An 11,327-nucleotide genomic window follows, 5' to 3' on the forward strand; every position below is an offset into this window, starting at 1 on the left:
ACGGTGGCAGGGAGCTGCTTTGCATTGAAATTGAAAACGCTGCATTCAGCCAGGAAACTTCATGCATACAGTTGAGAGAACTTCATAAATTGTCCTTTGTTCTGATACTCGGGTGCCTAAAGCAATAAGAGACAACATACGCAATATAAGCGAACCTGTTGTCTTGGAAACATACTGGAAAAATGCCTCAGGTTGAAATACAACAGTCAACAAGTTGCACAAGACAAAATGGTGTCTAAAACCCATTATAGTACTGTACTTTACTATATTTATACTGTATTAAAGCACTATTATATTATCTCTTAATATTGTGAACTAGCATTAATTAGAATATTTTCATTACAATTTTTGTTTTATTAATTATTATGTTATTTTGCAATCTTAAGTAGATTAATAAAATATATATTTACACTATATTTTTAGTACTTCAACTTATTTTAGTTGGCTATTTAGTCATTTTAGCATTTCTATTTTTAATTATTTTGTTTAACATTAATATTAAAATGTTATTTTTTTTTTCATTTTCAGTCAGTGTTCACACTATTTTCCCCTCAGGAGTCTATTACCTTTGTTATGTCGAAAATATAAATTCTTACAAAAGTAATATGAGCTTTCTTATGTTGAAAATATAATAATAAGCAGCTGATGATGTTCGCGCCTTAGAAAAATCTTCAAAATAAATGAAAAAATAATAATAAAAACCACTTTAAAATAAGATTTGGTTTATTAACGTCGAATTTTAAAGCCTTTCATTTGCATAGGTTGTATCTAAACTGATGAGTGATTTAAATGGACTGTGTTGTTTATTCATTTATGTCCATTCATAATGCATTAATGTTAGGGCTATAGTTGTGATTTGTATCAGCTTCCTGGCTGCAGTTCTGGTTACTTCCAGCAGGGGGCTCTGATGTTACGACCACACAGTAGGTTATCGAAAGGCTCCCCGTGTGTGAGTCGTGAAGTAAGGGCCCGTGTTGTACAATTACGTTGTGCTCCTCGTAGCCCACATTAAACTCCCAGCAACATAAGCTCTGAGTGTGGCTAAACGGGCATTAGGCAGCGAGACACCCTGCCTGGAATGGATGGCATGTCTAATACAATGTGCTCAGAATACACACGTAAATGTCAGGTGCTATATTGCGGTCCTTGGTTTCCATGTACTCAAACCCACCCAGTTTCCATCTCGGCACATGTTAGCATTCGTGCCGAAACATAAAGCACGATTTATTTATCGCCCCAACTGGTAAGCCAATACCGTGCGTGTCACGAGCACTGTGTCAATTGTCTCTTTGTCTGTTTTTTATAGTAAAACGGAGGCGGCGACTGTTGAGACGGAGCTCCTGAGGGACTATCGCTTCGGACAGCAGCAGCTGATTGAAATATGGGGCCATGCTTGCGCTGTCGCCATCACAAAGGTTTGTTTGACATGAATTACGCTATTGTGAAGTGGGGGTTGACATATCTAAATCCTGAATCTAATCCCGTATTTACCGCGCACAAGCATCGCTGTGATTATACAACTCTATGCATTTGCTGGCATTTGCCGAACTTCAACCAATCCTCTTAAGAGACGAGGCCCTGCTGCATCTGATGATGAAAACAGCGGGAAATCTTTGATCTCGCTGTTTCTGTAGAGGGTTTGAGCGCATCTGCTGCTTTGGGGGGTTTTCTCATGAAAAGGGGATCAAGAATGATCCAGAACGGCAATCGCTTTCGCTTCGAAACGGACAGCAGCGGTAAAAAAGATTTTGCGTCTGTCTGAATTCGTAAATGTCAGCCTCAATTGTGAAACAGTAATTCACATTGTTAGTTACTGTATAAAGCCACAAACTCTGAGATATAAAGTTGTAATTGAGAAATATGAATTGCGAAATATGAAGTCACCCTGCAAGGTACAGTCAGAGTTTCCGAGATGTGCACTTACAAAAAAAATGTCACAATTAAGTCTCAGAAAGTCAGAAATATGTGAAACAGTTGCAGTTCTGAGAAAGAAGGTGCAAATTTGTGGGAAAATGAAATCATTTTGTAAGATACAGTCACAGTTTCTAAGAGATTTTTTCGTAATAATGAGAAATATGAAGTGAAATATGGAGTCACAAGTTTATTAAAGCTTAAAGTTTATTTAAAATATTACATTTGCAATTATGGGTAAATATATATGTAAACACACATACACACACAATATATAAAGAAATGCAATAGCAATTATTTTTATTTATTTATTTTTAGTTTAAGAAATAGGCTTGCATTCAAAAGGGTTACAGAAAAAAGGGTCACGTTATATCTCTGCCTTGAGCACTAAAATCCGCACCAGTCGGGTTCATTCACCTCCAAACCTTCTCCTTAAAAATCCCTTGTGACAAATCCAATGCACCGTCACTGAAGGTGTTGAAAGACTTCGGTCTGTGGCCGGCCTGCAGTCAGGCGGTCTCTGGGCCTTACGTCTCAGGGCGGCCCGAGGGTTGCGATAGAGCCAGGCCAACTCAAACCAGACTCCTGCGGTCACCGTTCCATCTGGATTCAGTCAGGCTGACAGGCAGCGCGGGCTCCTTTTGACCTACCTGAGAGTCGGTTAAAGCACCAAATTGTTTCCTGATTTGTCTTGCGTGAATTTTCAACCCTTGTTAAGAAGCGCTTTGCAAACTGAACCTTCAGCCCCTCCAAGGCTCCCGGTCACCAGCAGCTGCTTCGGTCAGCTTCAACAAAACTTCCTGTGCTGTGACCTCTGTGAGGTCGCCATAAATTGCAGCTAAAGAAAACATGCCGACCAGTAGCTCTGAGACAAGCATTACATCAGTTCTCTTGTGTGTGTGTGTGTGTGTGTGGAGGGGGGCAAATCTTGGTTGTATTTTACCACATTGTGATTTCACAAGCAAACTATCCACCGCTGTGGATGCCAAGATCAACGTCACCCGTCTGCATCGGGGGGATAAGTGCTTCGGTGTTGAGCTACGTCAAGGCTGATGTCTGTGATCATTCCCTGCTTTAGATATCAGGAAGTTATGGCTCATGAAACGTTCTTTGTGCTTTTTGCTAATAGAAAGTTCTTTGTTTCAATTGAAATTGAATTCAGTTGAAAGTTTCAATTTTATAGTTCTGCATTTTTAATTTACATTTGATTTAATGAATTATTAATTCGTCTATTTTAGTAGTTGTATCTAGTTTTAGTATTTTAGCGTTGTCAGTTGATAACTGGTAACATTTATTTATTTTTGCCCAGTTATGCAGTTTTTTTACCAGTCTAAAGCCCCGTACACTGTGAAATCTCATTACTCCAAAATTCAACATAGCACTGAGACCAATACGTGCGTATTTTAAGAGGTAAATAATTTATACGAATTCATACGACCTCACTCATACGATTTTGTCCGACTGGTCTAAACCCCAGTGTATGTCATTTGTACAAATTCATACGAATTGGCAACTCGTAAATGTAGCCAGTAAAATTACACTGTATCTGGTTTGAACACGCTGTGCATTAATAATTAGTTTATCCTTGGTTTGTTTTCTTATTACAATACGCCACTTCTTTGCACTTTGATTCTGCTGCCGTAAATTTACATTCTGCATCCTGTTGGCAAATTCCTTCATTTAATTTGAATTTAAAAGGCATTCTCAATTCAGTTCTAAACAGCTTTGGTGTTAATGTGTGTCAGGTTGAGGGTAAAAAGTGCAAGAGCAATTAGTCAAGACCCTCTCTAGAGAGCTCATTTGCTAGAAGCATGGAAGTGAAATCTGTGGGTTCGGAGTCTCTGAACAGGAGCAGATCAGAGCGGCGGTCTCCAGAGTCCTGGCAGCAGTTGACACAAAGGAGGATTCCAGCACAGCTGCAGCAGACCTGGAAAAGAAATGAACAATGCATCCCCTGGCTTCAGCTCACAGGAACAGTCCATTCCATGTCATTTTCCAAAGAAGAAGAAATGGACAGAACACAGACAAAAGGGAATGGATGTTATTTCACATAGCTTCATGTGAACTAATTGTCAGTATCACAAGGTTGAACTTTTAGGAATTATTCTGGACGTAACGTTTACTGTGAACACGATTTTGAGCAGTAGCATGGGCCTCAAACTAATAACTGCTGTTTATCAAGAATAACACCATAAGAGGTATCTTTTTGAAGTTGTTTGTATTGTTTATCATTATCATTAGCTGATTATGTTAACTTGTTTTATGGTGCATTCTTGGAATTTCATGGTAGTGAATGTTGGTAATGTACTTGATTTTAGCAATCGGACAGCTCTAGAAAGGGTTTCCTGCACAGTATACACAGTCTACCTGGTCTCATGGCATAAAAGTACCTTAGTGCACTTTTTAGCGAGACACGAAATGCGTATAATAAGTTCGTATCACTGCAGTTTCCAAAATAAATGATCACTAGAGGCAGTAAAACTCACACCTTTTAATTCCTTTTCACACAGGTTTGCAGAGTTTTGATTAATAAATGTGTGTTTCTATTTTGCATCTGTTAACACTATCAAGGTAGGCTTAGGGTTGGATTTGGTGTAGGGAATATTTTCAACACTATAGAGCATTAACTTTTAGCAACACTCCACGGATATTTCAGTTCTTATCAACGTAATAAAATTGTGCCAGGGTTCACGCATTGAATGTTTGTTTTAACACCACGCGGTGACTATTTCTCTTTGAACATGCAGGTAAGGAACGTAAAAACAATGTACTTATTTTGATAAGACCAGGGGCTTAATTTATAAAATGTTGAGCAAAAATCGTTGTAAATTTCTCTGATATGCGTACATGCGAACAGAAATCACGCACACTCCTCTCTTTCAATGCGAAATCTATGAATCGCAAGTGATCTTGAGCTTGCACGCAAATTAATAGTTTTAGTTCTCTGCTCGTAAACGACTAAGTGTACGATCAAATCTGTGCGTAAGCAGGTTTTACAAATGAGGCCCCAGGTTGGTTTTAACCTGAGAGTGTATGAAGACATCTCATGGCTACAATTATGTCTAGCAGTGCAATAAAACTACAGTTCAATTATTAGTAGTGTTGCAAAAGTGACTTTGAAACTTAAGTGACCTCAAAAAATTACAAAATTACAAAGATTCTGTACAGGGTTGCTCAAATCATATAATCGTTTACAATGGAAGACTTTGAAAAGTCAACATGAAATCTTACTTTCTCAATACACTTTCCTGGTGTCACTGTGTATACTTTATTGCACATTTTTTTAAAATTAAACTTTTAAACATTTTGTCTGTTTGCAAATTAAACTTTTTTCTTGTGAATTAAAATTAAACTCATCAAAACATAACACCTAGAACAAGTTTTATTTCTGATGACATCATGAAGCCGTTTTAGTTTTCAGCCCCGCCCCTTTAGTCACGTAGAAAGCACTATTCAAAACTGAATATTAACCATTTGGAAAAAAGCTTACGCGGCCACGCATCTGAAAATGTAGTTAACAGCTTTGCTACCTTTAGTTACTTACTCCTAAACACTGCCCATTATAATTAACTTTATTGACAAGCTCACTTTTGGCCAATATGAAAATTTCCTACTCGGATTGCCCTTAAAATGACAACAGATGGAGACAGACGTTAATTTTCCACACTCAGACACGCATTCAACTCTTGTTCACCCGGCCCTGTGACTAAGAAAACCAGCGCTGATAATGTAATCTAAACTTCATCAGCTTGCTAATGGAACATCCATGTCAGCTGATAATTTCTCTCCGAAGTGCCATTAGCTTCATTAGCGTCTGGCTTCCTCTCTTTCTCGGAAGTCTGCAATTACACCCACGCTTGTGCCGCGATCCATATTTCAGCGGCGGTTAATTGGAGATGAATATAACATATACATTACCTTAACTGTTGTTTTTACTTCATTAGTCTATTCATAACGTCATCTTTATGGCAAGATACTCATCAGGTGAACGTGTAACAAATATCCTTCCAACTTGACCGCAAAGACTTGTAAGAAATTTGTAGTTTGACGTCCCTAATGTGAGTTAAGAGAGTAGAGACTTGGTTGGTGGTTCTATCAAAACGTTGTTCGTTTATTTTACCAGCCAGGCATAGCAACAGCTCACCCAATGGCATGAATTCGGGGTGTGGCTATCTGTTTGGCTGACCAATAGTGCATGGAAACCTATTTGAAAACAATATAGTTCTGTTTAGTAACAGAAATTGCATGCATCACCATTAAAGACTTGTTTTTTTTTGAGTGAGTACACGCTTTGGAAAATCTGAACAGCACTGGTCCAGTTTAGAAACCTGTCAGAAAGTGTGTTATTTTGAGGCTGCGTCCTTTGACAGTGTCTCCACAGCTCTTTGCTATTGTTGCAACTGTTGCTGGGTTATTCTGATGAACCCAAATGCGAATGCAGATAGGACTGAAATGAGATGTCTCCCTCCCTGCTGAACTGTCTCTCTCTCCTTCTGTCTCTTTCCAGGCATTTCCTTTGAGCTCCCTGAGTAAAAAGCAGCCCACCCTGCTGGTTGTTTGTGGTCCTGAGCAAAACGGCTCCATTGGTTTGGTGTGTGCCCGCCATCTGCGCATGTTTGTAAGTATAGAGCACAGTGCTGACTTATGCAGTTTATACCTTGCGGTTCTAAGTTTATATCACAATTTTGAGTTACAGTTACCTTAATTTTTTTATTCTTTGTTAGATGTTATATACAACTGTGCCTAGCGGTTAGAGAATATACTCCAAGACGTATATTCATTTGGCATTCAAATTCTACTTAATTCCAATTCCTGATTTAAGCAGTGAAAAAGCTGAAAAAAATGAACCATCATGCTCTTCTGTGATGCTAGATTTATGGAGCATCAGTATTCATCTAATAAACGTAGACTCTGTTAAAGTTATCCTTCTTTTTATTCTGATGGAGTGAAGTTTGGCCAGTCCAGATTTGGCCAGTTTACAATATGAGATTCCTGAAACGAATAAAAAATGAACAATAGATGGTCATCACATGATGGCAGCTGTTTTATACATTCCCGCCGTACATCTGCGTGAATTCTTGTGTCCGTACCAATGTTATGTAAGAAATACATTAAGTTTAACTGCAGGATTGTAATGAACTTACCCGGCAACTTATTCAGACTGTATGGACTTCATCCTGTATCCCAAGCAAATGAGGTGTATAAAACCATAAATTTTACTCCACATTAATCACTTCTAATGTTCTTCTGAAATTAAATTATGAGGTAATTATATTTTGTGATTTATGTGCTCAGAAATCCCCCTGCATATCCACAGGGGGACAAAATTTAGCTTTAAAAGCTTTTACAGACGCTAAGCATGGTTCATTCATTTGTGTATCTGTTTTTAAAGACACATTTAGATTAAAAAAAAAATTAAGCATACCTCATCTCTCTTTAAACGTAGGAATATGAGCCCACCATTTTCTATCCCAAGCGTTCTCCTCAGAGTTTGCACCAAGACTTCACCGTTCAGTGCGAGAAAATGGACATCCCTTTCTTGTCCTATCTTCCGACGGAGGTAGGTGTCAGTCTTGAATGATGAAGCTCAGCCCGTCGGCAGGGAGATGTCAGTGTGATGGTCACTCTTCTGGACATCTGTCAATCCTAATCGAATCCTGTCTGACCCCGCAACCAGGTGCAGCTGTTGAATGATGCCTACAATGTGGTGATCGACGCCATCCTGGGACCAGAAACCGACCACAAGGAGGTTAAAGAGCCCTACGCTGGGATGCTGGTGACTCTCAAACAGGTCAAAATACCCATCGTTAGTGTGGACGTGCCCTCAGGTATTTGCTCATTAAACACACAACCTCATGGTTTAGAGGAATTTTGCCCGTGGCATTCTTTAGTGTGCAGTACCACACTAAAAAAAGATATAACATATAGTAAATACAGTAGCTACTTGCTAGAAAAAGAAAACATGCATCATGAAAAGGTCTTAATCTGTACAGACGAAGGTTTTTGGTTATTTTTGTTAGGCCACATGCTTTAGCATCCTAAAATGCTAATGTTCCTTTGCATGATTGTGCACAAAATTTCTGAAAACATGCTTCATTATTTTGTTATTTAGTTCGGTCAAGGTAGAGGCACAAAAAATACTTTGGCTTTAACACTAGCTAGTAGCTATTAGTGCCAGATAATAAATACTAGATAAAGCTTGATATATTTGTATGTAAATTAGTTCAAATATTATGGAGAAGTTGATTACTAATATGTTCAATGCTAATAGCTGCTAGCTATCCATGCTAATGGCTACTAGCTACTTAATTAAGCAGGATAAGTCAAACTGAATATTAGATCAACTTTAAAAACAAAAGATTTTGATAATTTTTTTGTATGCAATGGACTTATAGCTACTAGTTTTTTAGGATGAAAATAAAAGATTGTGGATACATTTTTCGAAGTATTATTGAGACATGTATTAAGCTAAAAGCTACTTAACTGCATAAAATAAGTCAAATAGAATACTAGAACAACTGGAAATAAAAGACGTTTTAATACATTTTGAAATAGGGAACGCTAATTCACTATTTACGACTATTCCTAATTTGCTGCTTATTATTATTGACAGTCAGTACAGTATTTGTTAAGTTTGGGTATTGGGAAGGATTAGGGATGCAGAATTGGGTAAATCGTTAAGATTTTAGTAATATGCATGCTAATAAGCAGCTAGTTAAGAGACCCCAAAACAAAGTGTTACCTACATATTTGAAAAGTATGTGCAAAATAGTCATCTTATTATTGAGAAATTGATTACTGAAACGTTTAATAGCTAATTACCTCTTTAATTATGTAGAATAAATTAAACTGATTACTAGATATACTTTAAAAATGAAAAGATTGTTGATCCATTTTAAGTGAGACATGGATTAAGCCTACATACATGTTTAGCTACTAACTGCCCTTGCTGCTTAATTACATAGAAGTCAAACTGAATACTAGAAAAAACGTGGAAAAATAAAAAGATTATTATTTTTTTCTTTAGCATGCAAAATACTCATCATATTATTGAGAAATGGAATACTGACACGTTTAATAGTTATAAGTTAAACAGAATACTAGATATACTTAAAAAAAAAAAAATACAAGAGTGTTGATACATTTTTGTAAGCTTGCAAAATAGCTGGCATATTATTGACAAATGGGTTACTAACACCTCCAAGGAGTTTCAACTGATGAAATCTGATTTATGCAGCCAATGTTTTTGATAAATGAGCTGACCAGAGACCCTAATGTTCAAATGTGTTGCACTGGACCCGAAGTGCTTGCAAAACAGACAAATTCTCAAAATTAAGAAAACTCACAGCCGTTATGTCATCGGGAGACCATATTTGAAAATTGCACCTGATGGCTGACACGTTGTAATTTTTGTGCTCTCTTTCCACATGACAGTAGTGTGATGAATGATCTCCACGGGCCAGTTTTCCACATCTTATCTGGAACAATATAGAAACACGGCTATATTTGAGTTAACAACCAGGGGCTTGTGATGGTGAGAAAGGATTCACTCTTTCTATCTCTCTTTCCTGAAGGTTGGGATGTTGACGAACCAGCCAAAGATGGGATAAATCCAGAAGTTCTCATTTCTCTGACGGCTCCCAAAAAGTGCGCAACGGGTTTCTCGGGAAAGCATTTTCTGGCGGGACGATTCCTGCCCTATGACATTCAGAAAAAATATGAACTTAATCTGCCAGAATTCCCCGGCACGGAATGTGTTATAGAACTGTAGCCATTTATACAGACTTATATTTTGAATAACAAGGATGTTTTTCCCCTTTTGTATTTTATAGATTGTTCTGTGGCATTCAGTTACTGACGAATATGACTAGACACTTTGAATAGTTGAGTTTTCTGTGGAAGCTTGTTTCTGCTACAGAATTATAAAATGCATAAGGCAACAGCTAATGAATCTCCATTTGTGACTTTTATCTTGAAACTCTGAGTATGTATCCCAAACTCGCAATTCTGAGGAAAAAAAGAAAACGAAAAAAGATTTCTCGCACTTTGGTTTACATCGCGCAATTCTCACTCTTTTCGCTGTTGTTGTTTTTTTGCTACAGAATTTAAAAATACTAATTTATCATTTTGTGACTTTTTTTTCTTGCAGTTGCGGCTTCTCAGAATCGTGAGTTTATATCTCTTGAGTTATAAACTCACAATTCTGTTTTTAGATCTCACTTTTTTTCTCAGAATTACAAGAAAAAAGACGTAGTTGTCTTTTACATTTTTTTTATCTTGTAGCAGAAACAAGGAATCAGTCCTAAGAGATGGGTTTAGAATTATTTATTCAATTTTGCAAATTTTTGACATTTACAGTGTGTCTGTTAAGTTCTCAAAAAGTCTTTTTAATGTTAGATATATTCAAAGTGCATTACCCTGATAGTGCCTCCAGTCTAATGTGCACGACACCTACAAACCCAACGCATTTCTGCTGGAATTTTACTCCAATGACAAATGTATTTATCTGTACTTTATTTGACAGTTTGTATAGTATAATAATAATCCCAGGATGACAAACGTGTGTAAATCATTTTGTTTTTACTATAGACTGCTCAATGTACATGTGTTTTCTTAGTTCTTATAGGTTGAATGAATAAATGATCTATGTAAAAAAAAAAACGAGTTTATTCATTTAGATGCCAAAGTCGGCTGTTTAAAGAAACGTGGGATGTTGAAAACCCGCGGATGTTATTATTTAGCCAAACCTTGGAAAATGTGCTCCATCAGCCAATATTTGGGAACAAGAGGTAGCTACGATATTCTTTAGACCATACAGTATATTATTTCTTCCCAGAGATTTATTCAAAAGTCAGGAAAAGGCGTGGGTGATATAAAGGAATGTTTCTTTCTAAAGCAACAACAGTTACAGTATGTGGACTGGAATACCGAAGCAGCGTAATGATTCATCGCTAATGCATTATAGGCCATTTTAGGACATTGTGTAAACTCGGATACATTCATCAAAAGGTGGACGTGAACCCATCCGGAGATCATATTTCTTCATCTGCCAATAAACATTTTACATTTCTGTCCACCCCACTGGAGGCCAAAAAGTATGTTTATTGTCTTTAAACATGCATAGAGAGCTCCACAAAGGTAACCAGCGAAAGAAGCCATATGCACTCAATATGGTGACAAAGGAAAATATGAAAATCTGTTTAGACTGCGAACGAATTGGGGGGAAATATTTTGGTCTGCGCTTTTCTTTGCAAATTTGGCTGTTTATTCTGTTTTGATACCACGGTTCCCTGCAATCTACGATCTTTCTGACTTATGATCCCGATTTTTCGTCGGTCCCATTTAGTGAAATACTTACTGCGCTTTTCACAGCTTTTAAAACAGTTGTGCAAAAAAAGTGCGAAACGTTGGACGAC

At 37.3% G+C, this 11,327-nt stretch overlaps 1 protein-coding gene across 1 annotated transcript in view; it reads left to right on the forward strand.

Annotated features, from left to right (window-relative positions):
* yjefn3 (YjeF N-terminal domain containing 3) overlaps nucleotides 1-10,572 on the forward strand; it is a 31,996-nt gene extending 21,424 nt beyond the window's left edge. Inside the window, exons 2-6 of the mRNA XM_043222234.1 lie at nucleotides 1,307-1,415; nucleotides 6,419-6,529; nucleotides 7,358-7,471; nucleotides 7,589-7,739; nucleotides 9,486-10,572. Coding sequence (XP_043078169.1) covers nucleotides 1,307-1,415; nucleotides 6,419-6,529; nucleotides 7,358-7,471; nucleotides 7,589-7,739; nucleotides 9,486-9,682 — 682 coding nt within the window. The 3' untranslated portion in view covers nucleotides 9,683-10,572. The remainder of the gene's footprint in view (nucleotides 1-1,306; nucleotides 1,416-6,418; nucleotides 6,530-7,357; nucleotides 7,472-7,588; nucleotides 7,740-9,485) is intronic.
* The last annotated feature ends 755 nt before the right edge of the window (nucleotides 10,573-11,327 follow it).

Source organism: Puntigrus tetrazona, chromosome 22 (assembly GCF_018831695.1).
Source record: "Puntigrus tetrazona isolate hp1 chromosome 22, ASM1883169v1, whole genome shotgun sequence".
Taxonomy (NCBI): Eukaryota; Metazoa; Chordata; class Actinopteri; order Cypriniformes; family Cyprinidae; genus Puntigrus; species Puntigrus tetrazona.